The sequence below is a fragment of the Phyllostomus discolor genome, chromosome 1 (assembly GCF_004126475.2).
Source record: "Phyllostomus discolor isolate MPI-MPIP mPhyDis1 chromosome 1, mPhyDis1.pri.v3, whole genome shotgun sequence".
NCBI lineage: Eukaryota > Metazoa > Chordata > Mammalia > Chiroptera > Phyllostomidae > Phyllostomus > Phyllostomus discolor.
Window position 1 is genome coordinate 79111405 of NC_040903.2, and position 19291 is coordinate 79130695.

At 44.4% G+C, this 19291-nt stretch overlaps 1 protein-coding gene and 1 long non-coding RNA gene across 5 annotated transcripts in view; both read left to right on the forward strand.

Moving 5' to 3' along the window:
* Nucleotides 1–19291, forward strand: part of DIP2C (disco interacting protein 2 homolog C) — a 435220-nt gene that overhangs the window by 372247 nt on the left and 43682 nt on the right. For all 4 annotated transcript variants that reach the window (XM_036025084.1, XM_028505417.2, XM_036025087.1 and 1 more), the window contains 2 exons: nucleotides 1748–1916; nucleotides 4155–4325. In XM_036025084.1, coding sequence (XP_035880977.1) covers nucleotides 1748–1916; nucleotides 4155–4325 — 340 coding nt within the window. The remainder of the gene's footprint in view (nucleotides 1–1747; nucleotides 1917–4154; nucleotides 4326–19291) is intronic.
* On the forward strand, nucleotides 7259–10132 carry LOC118500484. The gene is made up of 2 exons (XR_004903041.1): nucleotides 7259–8561; nucleotides 8764–10132. It is a non-coding gene; the product is annotated as an uncharacterized LOC118500484 (long non-coding RNA).

Consider the following 19291-nt stretch of genomic DNA (forward strand, 5'->3'; position numbering starts at 1 on the left):
GCGTCACTGTGTGGCAAGCGACAGAGTAGGACTGAAAGACAGCCCACCCACTGTAGCAAAACAAAATAACAGCTTCCAACAGAATCAATCATAGGAATTCCCTTCAGCTTGCTGTCAGCATCCTCAGAGGCTGCCCACCTTGGGGAACAGGGTTGTAGCAGGAGCGAGGAGAGTGCTGTGTCCCTTACCTCTTCCAGCCCCTGGAAGAAAGACTGCAGGTCTCCGAAGATGGCCTGGGGCCTCTGTGAGCATGAGGGGGCAGCATCTTTTGTCCCCTGGGTATGTTGCTGGAGCTAAGGAGTTGTTTGGCTTTGCTTTCAGATGCCATGTGTAAGATTCTTGGAAGGTTATTTTAAGAATATGGAATGCCTCAAAAGTAATAAAAAATATGCTGGCTTGTATCAGTATTTTGTGATGTAGATATATTTGTTGTAATGTTCCTTGACCTCTTGAATACTTTTAATATAAAGTGATTTTGAATGACCTAAATTAATTTCCCAAAGACAAATCTCAGATAATTAAACCATTTGAAAAGATCACAGAAAAGGTCAAAGACTGCTGTCTTTCCTTTTGACAAAAATAAATGAAACTGAAATAGAGTAATAAAGAAAAAAAAAGAGACCTTTCCCCCACATGCTCTAAAGAATAGTTTTTCTGTTGAGGGCCCTGTTTAAAGTAGATTTTTCGAGCCAACTTAATATCCTTACATTTCTTAACCAGTTGGAGTCTGTTGTAAACAATTTTGAAAATTTTAATGTGCAATTGGCTTCATTCCAGAAGAACTGGTTTTAGTGTCATGGCATAGCAGTTGAGGCTCACTGTGCTTTTCACCTGCCAGATTGTTTGTACCTAGAAAATCTCTTTTTCTTAAATGTTAGAAGATTATTTACAAGGATATTTTATTATAATGTGTGACATCTATTAATGTTGATTTATCATCAACAACCATTAAAAATACAGTTTTGACAAATACTTCATTATTTTAAAACCACACTTGCCCCACCAATTGATGACCGATCAAAATATGTACCTAGCATCTCCCTCATTTCTCTGAATATGTTCTCTAATGCAAATATATTTTCCTTATTTCTCCTGTTTGGTGATTTGTTTGGATTATTCTGAAGCAAAATTTCAAAACTTAATAATTGAGTGACAAACTTCATCTAATTGTGTTCATTTTATTTCATTTGCCCCGGGTGCTGGTTTTCTAAACCAGAGGTAGGCATGCTTTTTCTCCAAGGACCCTTTAGTAAGTATCTTGGGCTCTGTGGTCTCTGTTGCACCCACTCGGCCCTGCCTATTGGTGCAAAGCCACTGTGGACTGTGTTTAAACCAGCAAGTGGCCGAGTCTCAATGAACTTCATTTATAAAAACAGGCAGCATCTGTGCTTTGCTAACTCCCGTTCTAGCACATGTTTTACCAAACGTCAGTTCTGTGTTTCCTGCTGTGAAAGAGAACCCAGGTTGTTGTTGTTTTGTACCAGCTTTGAGAGAAACCTCACAGCATCACAGCTTAGGTGTTTCAAGTGAGTGCTCAACTTGGTGATAACTCTTGATCGTAATTTCTATAGTTCTGTCCTGTTTTTCACAGTGTCTTCATGAACACACCTTCATTTTTTGCTTAAAGATGTCTAAGAGGAGAATGGCTGTGACTGTCCCTCTCTTGCACGTGGAGCACAGGCCTTTTGCCAGGCACAGGTTGGATGCTCTTCTGCACCCTCACTGACCTCTCCATTTCTCTCTGCAGCGTGTACTCTGGGCACCAGTCCATTCTCATTCCGCCTTCTGAGCTGGAAACCAACCCTGCCTTGTGGCTTCTGGCCGTCAGTCAGTACAAAGTCCGGGATACGTTTTGCTCCTATTCGGTGATGGAACTTTGTACCAAGGGGCTAGGCTCCCAGACAGAATCCCTCAAGGTAAGCAACCCTCACCCCTCACGGTGCCTACAGAACATTCCCAGTGTCCTGGGAAAGCAGTGTCCAAGGGCATGAAAAGGGTTTAGTGAAGTTAAAATAATAACCCTTCACAAATGTCAGGGGTGACAAACCTGTTTTCATGTGAAAACCTCATTTTATAACATGAATATTTTGTCACTGCCCCAACCAAAGAGTACAAATCATGTTATTGATGTCTTGAATTCCTTTAGGTCTACTTGAAGGGTCCTAAATTGCTTTTTAATTAGTTGGTGAATTCAGTTCTTCAGCACAGTTCATGTTATTCTGACACTGGTATTCAAGTCATAGGTTTGGATTTAGCTCCCATTTTTTGTTTACCTTGAACACCCTGATTTGTAGGTCATGAGCGATCCTAACCAACATTTGTTTTTACAGTTAAGTGAACACTGGTGTTTATGACAATAACAGCATTTCCTTTCATGTAAACCAAGGACAATTGATAGACATATTTTCATGGTACATTAAGCAGTCTTTATCCAAGGAACAAGGAGGAAATAATCATACCACCTGTTTTAATTTCTACCTATTTACTGTTTCTGTGCCCAGATGTGTGGGTTGCTAGGTACATATCCAGTGACCACTAAGCATGTGTGTATGCATGCTTGCATGTGTGTGTGTACATACACACAGTAAAGCACTTGCCTCCCCTGAATGTTTTTTACAAACTTAATGGATTAGAGTTGAGCAGGAAAATGAAATGCAAGATAAATTAGAAATTAAGTTGCATAAATAAATGTATAATTACTTGAAGTTATATATGCAGGAAAAGAAGTTTATAAAACATAATTATTACTCATGTTCACCTATATTACATTATGAAATGAATGAGTACATTTCATCAAATTTCCCTGTAGGGGCATAAATAACCAAAGTGAAATAATATTATAATTAAGTGATTTCTAAGCACTTTACATTTTGATTCATTTCACCTTCATAACAGCTCTCTAAAATAGAAACAATTACTGTCTTCATTTTAAAAATGAAGAAATGTAAGCTACAGGGAAATTAAGCACCCTTTCCAGGTTCTTACATTTAATGAATTTTGGGGCTACATTTTGAATCTTTGGCTCCAGGTCCACCATCTCAAACCCCAGGCTGCACTGTCTCCCAGAACATTCACGTGTGTATCATTTGTTTTGCCCAGGGTTTAATGTTCCCTGTGTGACTCTGTGTATATAAAACCATGTTTATAGACTAAATTTCAGTGTCACATTATCTTGTGTGTTGCCCCCCTTGGTTCAGGAGCCTGGTCAGCTCTCCCTGTGCCAACGCCACCTTGCAGGTGCTTGAGGGACTGAAGGGCTTTGCGTGTGGCAATTGTCCTCCTTGAGACACCACCACTCAAGCTCAACTCACGTTCAGACGCAACCCCTACCTCTTAGTAGGCCCCAGCTCTTACTGCGGAGAGTGTGTGAACTCACTTGGTTGCTCCTCCTGAGTTTTGTGCTTTTGTTCCATTGACTGAATTTGGCACAGACAGAGGTGTGTGGACCTTAGAAATAGAAATGCCTTTATTCATGAACATTTATCTCTGACCTGTGAAGTCTCATGGAACATAAAAGGCAAGCTGCTTTTTAAAAGTTGTCCTAACATTTGAGTTTTCCATTACCACATTAAATATAGGTTTTCCTATTTCTCTCTAGTTCGGGTGCAGCCATGTCCATAGTAGTCTTTACAAATGCTTCCCTTCTTCCCCAACCCGAACTTTGTTTTGTCCAGGGCCTAGCTTTTCACCTCAACCTTTCTACTCTTCATTCTTGCTGTCACTTCTTGCCATTATTTAAAATATCTTTGTAATAGCATCCCTAATCACATTATCTGGGTGATTGATTGTATTTTTTTAAGATTCTATTTATTTATTTTTTAGAGAGAGACAGGAGGGAGAAAGAGAGAGAGAAAAAAACATCAATGTGGGGTTGCTGGAGGTCATGGCCTGCAACCCAGGCATGTGCCCTGACTGGGAATCGAACTTGCGACACTTTGGTTCACAGCCCACGCTCAATCCACTGAGCTATGCCAGCCAGGGCTGATTGTATTTTTTACACAGACATTCTAGACTGTTTCAGTTAATGGCATGGAGCCGTTGGACCCTGGAATGAAAATCTGTGTGGAGTTTCTGGTTGTGGATGGCTCTGGTTAAAGAGGTCACACAACTGAGCATTTGGAAGGCTGATCTCTTACTGCTGTTGTTGTTTCTAGGCACGAGGACTGGACTTGTCCCGTGTGAGGACCTGTGTGGTGGTGGCAGAAGAACGGCCTCGAATAGCACTCACCCAGTCCTTCTCAAAACTCTTCAAAGACCTGGGCCTCCATCCACGGGCTGTTAGTACCTCGTTTGGCTGTAGAGTGAACCTGGCCATTTGCTTGCAGGTGAGTTTTGCTGATGTCAGTCAACAGTGCTGGGGTGACAGTCACTATTAATGGCAGGTGTGCACCACACACTCAAGTTCAACCTACTTTCCTTGGCCGATGCTTAGCTACATTTGGAAGGTAATCTTTTAATTAAATGCATGTGATTGGTACACATGTCTTCTTTCCTTCCTTCCTTTTTTGTCTACATTTCTCAGTAACCAGTATTCATAAATAGCATTGGTAGCACTTACTCTATTGGAACATTTTAACTTTTGGAATATGTGTTGCAGTTGTCCCGCCCTCAGAAGTTGGGCTTTTTAAAATTAGACACTAGACAAGTGTTTCATCATGGCAAAAAAAAATCCTGTCTCTTGAAGGACTTAGTGTTGTGTATGTAGATAGTAATTTCTGTAGGAAGAATTTTAAACATGAGGCAGGGTTGGCAGTTTAGGAACAACCATTATAGCTGCATTTCTGTGGCATAGGTGTGAGGCCACACTCCTACAATAGTCTTGCCTTAACCATGGCTAAAAAAAAAGTATTCTCTTTGTTTCTCTTTATTGGCCCACTTCCAAGTATCTTCATTATTCCTTTCCCTTTCTGGACTCCTAACATGAGGCCCAGGCCATGGCCATCACTGTGCCAGGCCAGAGCAGCCTGAAACAAAGGAGAGGAGAACCGTGTAGGAGTGTTTCCCCACGGACCCTTCCCAGAACTTCACCCAGGACAAGCTCAGCTGCAGAGTTTGTTCCTCGAATTTGTTAAAACAGTAAAAATTGACTCACAGCAGGTGCTGGAACCAAGACCAGTTAACACAAGTTACCCCCGAACTCTGCTCCCTGCCCACCCTGTCTCTCCATTCAAGCTCCCAAAGATGGTTGCATACAACAAGTTCTTGTCCTCATTGGATATCGTCTCGTCATTAGTGAGATGGACTATAAATATATAGAGATAATTTTTTTTGAATAAGTGGGTAAAATATCTTTAGCAAAAATAAACAGAGTGAGAGGGTAAAGAATGGCTTGGACACACGGGAGGCAATTTCAGAAAGGGTGGCCATGGAGGACTCTCTAGGAGGTGACTTTTAACGTAGTTCCCTGAAGCAAACAAGGTGCACATTTTGGGCAAGTGTATAGCCTTGAGGCTGGTAAAGGAAATGTTTGCTTCTATTCATTTTTGCAAAAATTTAAAAATCTGTGATGATGGTACCACACAAACAGAGTGAGCATAGCCCAGGTCTGATGGCAGAAATCCCACATCTCCTACTTACGTAGGGCTGACTAACACCCAACATTTTACCCAGAAATAATCATCATTAATCCCTTTATGTACAAAAAAAAATAAGCAGGAAAGACTAAAATATTCCAAATCCTGTGCCTAAATACTGAAAGGCACTGAGAAATGTATGCAGTTTTTGCTGTGGAGCACCGCAGCTACTGACGTATGTGACATCAGTGAGTGGGCAGCTCTGTTGTTTCTGACAACAGTTTTCTCAGCCAGGTTGTTTGTCATCCTTGTTCAACGGGGCTGCAGTCTGGCTCTGAGGATTGCAGTGGAGGCAGCCCTATCAGAAGGGAAGTGTCTCTGTCCACACAGGAAGTGGATCTGTGCCCAAGTGATGTAGGGTTTCCTGGCCGTGGTCTCAGGGACAGTGTTTTGTGGAGTCCGTGGGTATACTCCTGTCTAAAGGGTTCCCTGCTATCTGGGAACAGCTGAGTGAAACAACTGACATGATTTACTGTCTAAGAATGAAACACATCTGATGTATGAGAATTTAGTTATACAGAGATAAATAAGGGATTTGGGGGTTTGGGGGTTTTTTTGTAAGAATAATCTTCATTTATGGCACCATGGACTTTTCATGGTCCAGCCTCAAGCTTTTCTCACTCCCCTCTACAATTTGGTATGAAATGACATTGTCTACCTTACAGTCTTTCATGTTTTCAATTCTGAGCACCCTGACTCCTTCTGTTCTGAGTCTGAAATGGGCCGCCACCATCTTCACGTGGCAAGAATGGCTTCTTATTCCAGGTCTGATTCCAGGTCTTATTCCAGGACCTGGAGGGATTCCAGGTCCCTCCAGTGGGAAGTGTTTCCTTCTTTTGACTTCCCCTGGCCCTCTGTCCCTCCCACTTTATACTTTCTAGCACGTTTGATAAATACTTATATAACAGACTTCCATCCCCTCTGGTCTGTGAAAAACTGTCAGAGAACTCAGTATCTCCCACAGTCGCACAGTAACTTGTTAAAGTGAACTAATTTCATGGATGTACTGAAAGCAGTTCCTGTATGTGCAGACATGACTCATGAAGAGAAATAAGGCACATTTGTCTGACTAGAATCTAGCCTCCTGTGTGAAGTAAGTACATGGCAGCATGGAATTTTCCCCAGAATGAAGCACAGTATGAATCTCCAGCTAATGAAAGCCCACGGCATCATTTTGTAATTGAACTAGTGGGATCCCCCTGACTGCTGTCCACAGGCAATAACTCTAAAGACAGAGTCCACTGGAAAGAGAAAGGGAATTTTTATTTACTTATAGATATACACAATTTCTTGATGCCCACATCCACTGCCAACACCACCAGAAGAATAAGCAGGGTGTTGGTGGCTGGCCACCAGAGCTTCACATGCAGGGGAAAGGTGCGGGGGTTTTTGTCCAGCCACATTGCTTCCCAGGACCTGCCTGCCCAAATCTCCTCTTCCCCCACCCTGCAACCCCCTTTTTACTGGGCTTGCTCTGAGCCCCTGCAGTGCTCCTGGTCAGGCCCAAAGCGCACAGGGAGGGGAGTGGAGAATGACCCTCCCCAGCTGCACTGGGGCATAGCCAACTGGCCCACACTGGCATGGGCCATGGGCAGGCAGTGGCCACTTTGGCTTCCTGTCTTAGAAGGGGCACTGGGCTTGCTGGCCTGAGCCAGAGGCATGTCCACTGGTAGGAGGCAGCTGCCGCAGCTCCTTGCTAGGAAAGGGATGTGGAATTTGCTGACCCTAACCTCCCTGAGTCTGCTGGCCTGAGCCTCCCCATGTCTACTGGCCTGAGTCTCAGCCCCTCCCCTCTTACCTGAGCTTGTTGCACTCCAAGCCTTCCCTGGAGCACTCAGGGAAGGGGCCCTGAGAAATGCTCCCAGGCAACCCAGTCTCCAGGGCCCTGTCAGCTGGGAAGGAGGATAGAGAATCTAAGAGGGCAGCATTCCCACCCACTCTTCATTAAAAGTCTCCCCCAGGATACCCCAGGCAGTGGAAGCAGTTGGGACAGTATATCCTGCCCATCCAATCACCTTCCCAGGTTTTGGTGCCAGCTTGCACGCCTCTTTTTTTTCCCTCTGTCATACATGTATCATTCTGGTTGCTGGGGTGATGCACCCATGCTCTATCTTTGGCACTTCTCCACCCCTACCCATTCCTAGGGACAGGGAGGGTTTTCCCCACTACAATTACCCCCTTTAACACTCTGGACACTTGTAATCTTACAAAGGCAGATGGACGAAGGTCTCGTTCTTTTGTGACTGCTTCCTGTTGACCAAGGAATGTAGTCCTACCTATTCGCTTGTCCAGAGGTCCCTAGCAAAGGGGGTCTGGATGGAGGGGAGCCTCCATGTGAGGCAGAAGGATCTTGCAAAGTCCAGGTCAGTTGGTTGTCCCTGAAAAGCAGCATGTGCGATGTCCAAAGGATGGCATCACTGGACAAGTTGGCATCCTGTTGTGTTCTGGAGATGGCAAATTTGGCAAGAGTGTTAGAAGGCACAATCAAACCCATAACAACTAAATGACAAAGGTAGGGACTAATTCTACAGTCCCTGATTCAGGAAAAAAAAATGGCTTCCTTGGAAATAGGTGTACAAGGCATGTCATGCTGGTATGAAGCCTTACTGCCTATTGTATTCAGCTTAATAGCCTTAGGGGAATATCCTGAGATTCCTCCCTTTAACACTTCTACGCCCTTTCTTCTGTCCAAACTATTAAGGCCGCAAAGAAAGCAGTTTTGAAGCAAAACTGACAGGCTGCCCCATACCTCACCAACTCAAATGTTTAGTCCAGCTAAACGATTAAGTCCCAGGAGGTGGTGATGCAGGTGGGCTTCTCAAGTGGGGCCTATACCATTTCTGAGTCCACCAGACCATCTTTGAGAAGATGTTCAGTTGCAAAGCCTTTGCTAGAATGATACTAAGCAGCAACAATTTGATATGGTCAGGTTAAACCAGTTCAATTCTCAAGTGAAAACAAACTTTGAAGATAGCTAGTTGCACTGGAGTAGGGGTGTCAAACTCATTTTCACCAGGGGCCACATCAGCCTCATGGTTGCCTTCAAAGGGCCGAAGTAATTTTAGGAGTGTGTGTAAGTGTAACTTCTCCTTAACTGTTAAGAAGTTGAAATTACATTCAGCCCTGTGAAGGCAATATTGAGGCTGATGTGGCCTCTGGTGAAAATGAGTTTGATGCCCCTGCACTAAAGTCTGATGATCACAACTGAGCATTTTGATTTCCCTTAAAACCTGATTTCTATCCCTGAAATCACCCTCATTACCTCAAAAAGACTGTTAGTTTTCAATTTTGCCTCATGGTTTGCATAAAAACAACAAAAGCAGCACTGAACACATAGGTTTTTTAGGTCTGTTTTGCTGGCCCTTCCACAAGGAACCTTCAGATTGACCCTTAGCCCTTCATAAAAGCCACGCCCCACAACTGTCATATGGCTTTGCCTGCAGTACTTGTATTCTTCAAGGCCTTGAGGTTCCCATAATGTCTTATGGTTCCTCCTTGCCATCTCTCAGGAAAGCATACTTCGTTCCTTCCCCAGAAAGGCTGCTATGTACCATACAACCAAGCAAGATACCAGGACATTTCTCCAGTGGACTTCTGTCAGCTTCCACAGTCAATCTTAGTTCCTCACAGCTTTCTGGTAACACCCCAGAGCCCATGCATTCCTCCTTCGGGCATGATATTCCAGTCAAAGTCTTGGTTATTAAAACCATAGTTTGACATCAGTCTTACTGGTTTTCATGCAAAGGACATTTTATATCATTACTCACTTATTAAGAATGACAGATTCTAGAGGAATCAGGTAGGGAGAAAAATACAAAGCAAAAAGGAAATCCTTGTGTTTCCAATATCCACCAAAAGTGTGTTTCCATGCCTTGCTTATATCTTCCATTACTTTTCCTCTTAACCTAATGTGAAGTTTTAACCCTTAGGATCCTCAAATTTCTTTTTAAAGCAGAAACAAAATAAAAAATCCAAAGCAAAAATCAGAGTTCAAAAAGAAAATAAGAGGAAACTAAAACTTGCCTTAGTATCTTGTCTCCCACCAACCAGTCACACTAACTGGCCACACAGGCAACCTTTCTCAGGGCCCAAATGGCATGAAGCCCCAATGATAGAGACATTCTCTCACCTCAGCTCATTCTAACTGGCACCAGACCACCTTTCCTAGGTCCATATGGCACGAGGCCCAAAATGGCAGAGGTATGTTCTCACCCCATCTGGATTCTATCCGGCGCCAATGGCACGAAGCCCCAATGGTAGAGGTACTCTCTCACCTACCAGTCCATCCGCTGGTCTCCTGGCAGAGACGGGACCTTTCATCAACCAGTCTCATGTCAGAGACATCCTCTCTCACCCCAGCTGCCTCTACCTGGCACCAGATGACCTTTCTTGGATCCAAATGGCACAAACCCCCAAAGGGCACAGACAGGATTCCCTGTGTAAACAAAATGGTTAAGTTCCCAAAGTCCCCAAAAGATCAGAAAGCAAGACATAAAGCAAAACCTAAAGCAAAGAATAACTCAGTCCAAGCACTGAGGTTTCTTCTCTTTCAAAAAAAATTCCACACCCTTCTATTGCCTCTACAACCTTCAGAAACCATTTTTTTTCTTTTCTTCCTCCTTTCCTTCCTTCCTTCTTCCTCCCTTCCTTCCTTCTTCCTTCCTTCCCTTTCTTCCTTCTTTCCCTTTCCTTCTTTCTTTCTTCTTTCTTTCTTTCTTCTTTCTTTCTTTCTTTCTTTCTTTCTTTCTTTCTCTCTCTCTCTCTCTCTCTCTCTCTCTCTCTCTCTCTCTCTCTCTCTCTCTGTCTCTCTCTCTGTCTCTCTGTCTCTCTCTCCCTCCTTCCCTCCCTCCCGTGGCTTGTATATGCATTACAACTGTCTACATAACTTCTGCAATCTTCATAGACTTTCCTACTCAGGAATATCCATAACTCACTTTCAGTTCTTGTTCTTTTTAACAGTGGGACTGACCACAATCTTCTTTATTGTGTGATTTATTTTCTCAGCCTTTCCCATATTTGAGGTCTCCAAAATGCATGTAGTTTCCATCTTATTTGCTGTACCTGTCCAACTTTCTGGGAGATCTCTGAAGTGAATGATGGTCCATCGTCACTCTGAATGCTGTGAGGGAGTCCAAACCTGGGAATTATTTCTTTAAGTAGGAGTTTCACTACCTCAGTCACCTTCTCAGATCTAGTGGGGTATATCTTTACCCATCTAAAAAAGTGTCCACAAAAAAAGACTAATAAAAATTTGAAATTCCCTCTGGTTTTAGGCATTTGTGTAAAGTCTACTTTGCCAGTCTTGAAATGAGCACAACCCTTTATATTGTTCTACCGTTTTTTGCTGGGATGTGTTGTGTTTTAGGATTGTCTTTGGCACATACTTGACAGGCTTGTGTAATCCTCTGAATGGTCCTATGCAAATGGGGGATCATCAAATGTGGCCTAATGAGGTCCATCGAACCATCCCTGCCATAGTGGGTCCCTTCATGTTTGAGGATGGGATACACTAGAGCCTCGGGAAGTAACACCATTCCCTGGGTACTGATCTTCCATATGGAATTGGGATCAATGCCAGTGAATCCCCATTCACGGTCCCATTCCTCATCTCCTTCTGTGTAATGAAGATAAAACTTTGACAAGTCCAAGCAGAGAATCAAAACCTCTAAGCATGGCAGCCCTCTGGCTGCTTGTCTGCCTGCTTTATCAGCAATTTGGATTCCCTGGCTCATTCGGTAACTGTCACTTTGGTGTCCTGGGCAGTGCACTATGGCAACCTGGTTGAGTAGCTCCACTGCCTCTAGCAATTGTAAAATCTCCTCTGCATGTTTAACATCCTTGTTCACTGAGGTTAAGAGTCTTCTCTCCTTCCATATTGCTTCATGGGCATGGACGACCTTGAAGGCATATTTGGAGTCTGTGTAGATGACAATCTTCTTTCCCTGGAACAGGACTAATGCTCTCCTGAGGGCATCAGTTCAGCCTTCTGTGCTGAGGTTCGTGGCACAAGGGCTTGGGCTTCCATTACCTTGTCTGTGATGCCTACTGCATACCTGACTTGTCATTTGCTATTGTCCATGAAGCAGCTCCTGTCTGTGTACAGCTCCCAGTCAGGTGCCACCATGGTTGGTCCAGTAGATCCAGCCTACTAGAATTAACTTGGTCAATAATTTCCAAGCAGTCATGATGGAGGGCTGAGTTTTCCTTCACATCTGGGAACAGAGTGGCTGAATTCAAAGTTATAGTAGTCTGCAAGGTAACATCTGGGTAGCCCAACAGAATGGCCTGGTATTTCCCCATGTGCCCTATTGTCAGCCAATGCCATCCTTTCTATTCCAGTAGAGTTCACACCTGGTGTGGTACAAATACCATAGTAGGTTTTCTCAGAGTGAACTTCTCGCCTCCCTGTAAGATGTCACAAGTAGCTGCCACTGCTCAAAGACATAGTGGCCATCCCTTTTTCATGTGACCAACTTGTCTGAGAGAATAGACTATGGGTTGGCAATGTTTTCCAGAGTCTGGGTTAGTAAACCCAGTCCAATCCCCTGCCTTTCATGAACGTAGAAATCGAAAGGCTTTTGTGAATCGGGCAGTCCTAGCGTGGGAGCCAAAACCAGCTTTTCCTTCAAGGTATCAAATTGTACAGTGGTTTTGCTATGAGTCCAAAGTTTGGAATTCAAATTTGGTAGAACCCTGTAATCCCTAAGAACCCATGAAGATGCCTTTGGTTTTCTGGGATTTTTAGTGTCACAATGACTTGTTTTCATCTGCCGTCAAGTTCCTAGTGCTGTTTCAGTTGAAATCCTAGATATACCACCTCCTGTTTGCAAATCTGGGCCTTATGAGGAGATGCCCCTTTTTTCCAAATGATTTAGGACTGTGACGGTGTTGAGCAAACAGACCTTGTAGGTATTGCTAGTTATCAATATGTCATCTACATATTGCAGAACTCCTGATCTCAATTGAAAATCCCTTAAGTTCTTGGCTAATACTTCCCTGAGAATAGTCAGGGAGTTCTTCAATCCATGTGGCTGCACAGTCCAGCAGTGTTGGAGCGTGGCTTTTGTTTGTGGGTCCTGCTAGCAGACAGTAGCTGAGCCTGTTCATCTATTGGGATGCAGAAAAAGGCATCCTTCAAGCCTAGGACTGAAAACCACTGGCTATCTCCAGGCACCACGGTCCACAGAGTACAGGGGTTGGGCACCATAGGATGAGTGTCCTGCACAATGTCATTTCTAGTTCGAAAATCCTGTAGCAATTGAGATTCATCAGAGTGAAGCCCTTTGACTGGCAAAGTGGGAGTGTTATAGGGAGACTGGCATGGCTGGATTAATCCCAATTTTAAGAATTTCTGCAATCTGGGAAGAATCCCCTCTAAATCTTCCATTTTGGGGAACTGTATCTTCTGTGAAATTCATACCCCCTCTTTTAAGCTGACTTTTATGGGTTGGATGTTAACTGCTTTACCCAGGGTTCCATCAGGGATCACTTACCTAGGGGCAATTTCAGTACCTCTTAACCTCATGACTATAATCGGGGTTCCTTGTTTAAATTTTGGGGGTTTACCATACATTAAAGAGGCCTCCACCCCAGTGTCAATAAGGGTATGGGCTACAGTAGTAGACCCATTTTTCCAATATATAGTTAAATTGATACGAGCTCGGTAGTCCCTTCTCCCCACCTCTTTCACTCCTGCAGCTGACCCGGGGGCTTGGCCTGATCCCTATGGTTGCATCGGGATTCAGGGCAGGATAAAGGCTAACTGTAGCTGGCAGAGCTGAAGGGCCTGCTGTTTCCTTTTTATCCTTGGTGGTTTGCACTTCTTCTGTGTTTTTCTTTGCATAACTTCCAAAGATCATTAGTGGGAAGTCCATCTATTTCCTCCCACTTTGTCCCAGCTCTCAAGAGTGCTCTGAACATGTCTATATGGAGCATTCTATCAACAGGTTTGGGTCCCAATCTATTATTGGAGTTATTAGTATCTTTACTGGTACTCCAGTGCCCCGTGTCTTCTAACTGGACCATTTCATCTAAAACAGCGTTGAGGGGATTGCCAATTCCCCCCACCAAAAAAGTTATCATTAAGTTCTTGTGTGCTGGAGGGGCAGTTATAACTAGTATGTTACGATGGGGAGCAGCAACTACAGTTTCATAATATGTCTCTGCCTCCCCAATCATCATGGCTGTTTTCTTCACCTCCTCTTAATTTCTGTAGTCCCTCACTAAGGGTATACCATGGCTTATCTCCACTTGGCCATTTGGTATCCATAGGGTAATGTTTAACACATCCTTGAGCAGCCAGGACCAACAGAGAAATGATACTGTCCCCTTCTTGACTATGATCTCTAAAAGTGTTTGCACAAACAGGTTAAAGCTTATACCCCAAAATTTAATGCAATCCGTGGGATCTCCAGTCACCCCTCCAGCTCTTGCATCAGCAATCCTAATCATCCAAGCAGTCAAAGGCTCTCCCATTCATTGAGTAAATTGGGCCAAAATACCAGTAATCTCTTGTTGAGTAAAATCCTCAACAGTAACTTTGCTGATCACCTGATTTCCCTGTCGTTCCTCTTCCCTACGTGTGATAGGGCGTGCTCCTAACTGAGGAGGATGTTTTGACGGCTCCTCCTTCAGTTCTGCACAGACCACCCCACCATCTTCCTCATCCATTTTATCCCAGACGTCCCCACCCCATGTATCAGGGTCCCCATCAAGTGGCACAGAAGCAGTCATGGCATGCACTTTCTTTTTGTTTACCTTGTCCCAGCACTTCTTGTGTTTGTACTGAGCACACCGTGCTGCAGTCTTTTCAGCCATTGTCTGATAATTTCTGGCTTGATCTCCCAGAATAAAATTTTGACATTGTAACAGGGAAAGTTTCTCCTGCAATTCTGTGAGCTCTCACAGGAGCTGAAGTTTTTCCTGCAGGATCTGCTCTTCCCTTTCATGACACTTCCAATATGCAGTTAGAATGAGCCAACCGCTGTGGCAGATGCCAACCATTTCTTTTCCTTTCTCTATGGGCACAGCCTGGAGGCATTCTACTAACTGGGGCAGTTCCCCAGTCTGTACCTGGCATCCCCCATCCTCACAGGGACCCGTTCCCTTAGCCCAGTTTTGTGCAGCCTGAGAGAACGGCAAACCCTCCCAGCCCAGCACTTCACAAATCATACATTTCACTTAAGGTTTACAGAAAAAGGGCATATTGTCCTCGGATCCTGTTCATGATGCCAATTTATGTGCCATTAAGGGGCACATATGAGATCATTAATTTGGGGGTTCCGATTTGCAGACAATAAAAACCCCAAGTCAAAGGTGAATAACTAAGCATTTTATTAAGCAAAAGCAAAGAGAAAGCAAGAATCAAGAGCATACATAACCAGATGGGAAATCACCAACACCCAAACATAGATGCTGGGGAATCCCGGAGATTGATGCTGAGTGCTCAGGACCCCAACTGCACCACCTTCCCAGTGGTGGGAGCTACTCAAGGCAGTGGAACTGTGGTCTTGTGGTGGGTGATCCGAACCTCACCTGCACCATGGTCACGGTGGAGGGAGTTATAGGAGGAAATAGAACCGTAGTCTCAGTTGTTGGTGCCCCAGACCTCAGCTACACCACAGTCCCAGTGGTGGGAGCTACCTAAAGCAGTGGGACCTGGTCCCCGTGGTGGCCCCTCTGACCGCAGCTGCACTGTGGTCGCTGTGGTGGGCGTTCCAGAAGGCGGTGGAATTGTGGTCCCAGTGGTAGGTGCTCTGAACCTCAGCGGCACCGTGGTCTTTGTAGTGGGGGCTACAGAAAACAGGGGATCCATGGTGTATCTCCCTCCCAGACCCATTTCCTTTCCACCTTCCAGGAGTGTTTAAGCACCCACACCTCTAGCAGGTGTGCAGAGGAGTTCTTAGCAACAGGGAAAACTCACAGTCCCACTCCTCCAGCAGTCAAACTCTACCCCTGGTTTCATATATGAATGTTTGGCAAGTGGTGGTACCTGATCTGGAGATGTGAGGAGTATTTGCTTTATTAACAGAACCTAATGAAAGAAAAACTGAATTAAGGGAAACTCGTAATACAAATATCTAGCAGTTCAGCTGTTATTCAATTCCCTATTGGAAACTTCTTCGAGACCCTGGAGCACTGATTGACCTGTGAGCTCCTCTGAGATCTCCGCCTGTGGTGCAGGTGTTCTGGTACCTCAGGCTGTGAGCTCTGGCTAGATTCTGGTCTTTCAAGCAGGTGGTCTGGCTCATCAGCCAGTGACGTCTTCCTGGACTCCTTTCCTGCCTGTCCTCATACGAGCTCTTTGAAGACCACTGCTTTCCTGCTCCTGCTCCTGCTTCGCAATTTTTTTTAAGATTTTATTTATTTATTTTTAGAGAGGGAAGGGAGGGAGAAAGAGAGAGAGAAACATCAATGTGCGGTTACTGGGGGTCGTGGCCTACAACCCAGGCATGTGCCCTGACTGGGAACCGAACCTGCGATGCTTTGGTTCACAGTCTGCGCTCAATCCACTGAGCCACGCCAGCCAGGGCCGCAATTTTTTTTTACATTTTTTAAATTTTAATTATTGTTCAAGTACAGTTTTCTGTCTTTTATTCCCATCCCACCCCACCCCCCAGTGCTCCCCATCTCCCTCCCATTTTGCTTCACAATTTCTAACCAGGGGTAGAGGGTCTTTTCTTCCCGGTGCTGCTGGGACTGCTGGAGGGACGCTGTGTGCGTCAGGCTCTCTGTTCAGAGGCAGCACAGCTGAGCAGCATGCCTCTTTGCTGCCACCTCCAAGGCCTGGCCCTTCCATTTCAGCTCCTTTTCTTCCCTCTGCCCCAGCATGCTCACAGCTGGCTCGCTCAGTTGCCTCTCCAGTAAGGCTTTCTCCTGGAGGTACCGGGCCCAGGCCTTTGCAGCTGTCTCAGCTCACACTTTCTTTAGCTTCTCCTGGGTTGTCTGCAGCTCCCTGTACTCTCTCCCCTCCCAGCGAAATGTCCCCACTGCCTCCCACCACTGTTAGAAATTGGAGACCAGCTTTGCTTTCTTGAAGAGCTGTGTGGTTTGAAGCTCTGAAGTTTGTTTCTCATATTTGGAAGCTGATTCTTGTCTCGTTGGAAACATCTCACAACTTTCCTGTGCATATATTTCTTACTGATTGTCAATTTCCCTTTGATACCTGTTCACTTTGTAGCTCAAGTTCACTATCATGACTTAAGTATTAGCCTGGAACAGTAGCTGTTCATTGAGTAGCAGGCTGGCCTCCTTCCTCCCTTAACACTTTGTGTCTGCCCTTGTGTCCATTGTCTTTGACCTCAGCTTTATTTTCCCCAAAGACTCATCACTGCAGGGACTTCCTGACTGCCACAGGCTCTATGCTGAAAAATACTGCTCAGTCTTTGCAAATGGCAGGAATACTCCTTCCTAGGAAGTGAGTATTGACTTCTGAGGGAAAACCAGTGTTTTACTAAATTTAGATTATGAAGAGACAACTCCTTTGAGTAGGAGCCCAAGGAGGTAGGGAAGAAGAAAGGAAAGAATATAAGTTTTTAGGGTGGTGATTGATTTTATTTTTATCCTTACCCAAGGACATGCTTACTGATTTTAAAGAGAGGAGTAGGGAGAGAGGGAGAGAAACATTGATATGAGAGAGAAACATCCATCACTTTCCTCTCGTACAAGCCCTGACTGGGAATCACACCTGCGACCTTTTGGTTCACCGGATTACGCTCCAACAGAACCACACTGGTCAGGTCAGGATTGTGACTGGTTTTAAAAGAATGCCATCATTGTTTTAGCATGAGCTAAAAACAATAGGTAGTTATCTTCTAAATTAAAATTTCATGATTCAGAGAACGCAAGAGTTCTTATTTTTTATTATCTACCCACTTGATATTTGTAGTCATCTGAAATCTTTAGTCTCAGGGAAATGGAAAACTTTCTATGAAGGATCTACATCTCTGAACCCACCTCCCTCCACCCAAGCCCAGAATAGTTAACATTCACGGCACTGTGGAACACGTTACAATTACTTTTTAAACTGCCTATCCATACTGATCAAGTTTAGAAGGCACTGCTGTCACATGATGCTGTTTCTTCTCTATGTGGCATGTTAACTACCAGCGAACGGAAGGCTGTGTGACAATGACTAACTGCCATGCTGTGGCCTGGTGAGTACACAGAAGTCACGTGGGCAGTCTTCAGTCAGCAGGACGTATAAACGAGTCCTGTGCAGTAAGACTATGTAGCAAAAGCTCCAGACCAGTAATTTTCAACCTTTTTCATCTCATGGCACACATAAACTAATTACTAAAATTCTGTAGCCCACAAAAAAAATGTGTCTTTTGCCAATCTGACCAAAAATATATATATATAGGTGTTATTTTGATTCATTTGTACTAGATGGCAATTGTTGTGTTAGCTGTCGTCATTTTAAATATGATGACCTAAGGAAAAAGAGATCACGACCCCTGCCTGAATACTCAGGTACTGCCTGTTTTTTATTTTTTTTTAAGATTTTATTTATTTATTTTTAGAGAGAGGGAAAGGAGGGTGGAAGAGAGGGAGAGAAACATCAGTGTGTGGTTGTCTCTTGCACATCCTGCATTAAGGACATGGCCAGCAACCCAGGCATGTGCCCTGGCTGGCCCTGTGACCTGTCCCTCAAACCTGTGACCCTTTGGTTCACAGGCCAGCACTCAATCCATTGAGCCATACCAGCCAGAGCTTAGGTACTACCTGTTTTAAAAACTCTTTTTTTTTTTAATTTTTCACTTTTTTAAATTCATTTATTTTTTATTGTTGTTCAACTACAGTTGTTCCTATTTTTCCCCAACCACTCTCCCGTGCCCCCCCCACTTCCACCTCCTACACTCAATCCTACCACCGCTTTGGCTTTGTCCATGGGTCCTTTGTACATGTTCCTTGACAACCCTTCTCCTTCTTTCCCCCATTATCCCCCTCCTCCATTCCCCCTCCCCTCTGGCTACTGTTCTTTATTTCAGTTTCTCTGGTTATATTTTGCTTGCTTGTTTGTTTTGTGGATTAGGTTCACATCATATGGTATTTGTCTTTCACGGCCTGGCTTATTTCACTTAGCATAATGCTCTCCAGTTCCATCCATGCTCTCATGAAGGGTAGGGGCCCCTTCTTTCTTTCTGCTGAGTAGTATTCCATTGTGTAAATGTACCACAGTTTTTGATCCACTCATTTACTGATGGGCACTTAGGCTGTTCCCAGCACTTGGCTATTGTGAATAACACTGCTGTGAATATGGGGGTGCATAGGTTCTATCGAACTGGTGTTTCAGGGTTCTTAGGCTATAATCCCAGCAGTAGAATTGCTGGTTCAAAAGGCTGTTCCATCTTTAGTTTTTTTAGGAAATTCTTTATTCCCACCAACAGTGCACTAGGGTTCCCTTCTCTCCACAAGCTCACCAGCACTTGTTTGTTGATTTGTTTATGATGGCCATTCTGACTGGTGTGAAGTGGTGTCTCATTATGGTTCTTGCAGCATACTGGTGTAGATTGTTATCTCAGCTTAGCAAAGTCTAAGAAGCAGTTTCCAGAGTAAGAAGTGTGGTTGGGGGACAAGGAACCTGACTCAATCTAGGACAGGGGCCTCAGCCACCACCCATGCAAATAGCATGCAGAAAGTCAGGCATGAGCACAGACCACAAGAGGCCAAAACCAGCTTTCACACCTTCCCCCAAAAGGGCCAAAATAGGGGACTGT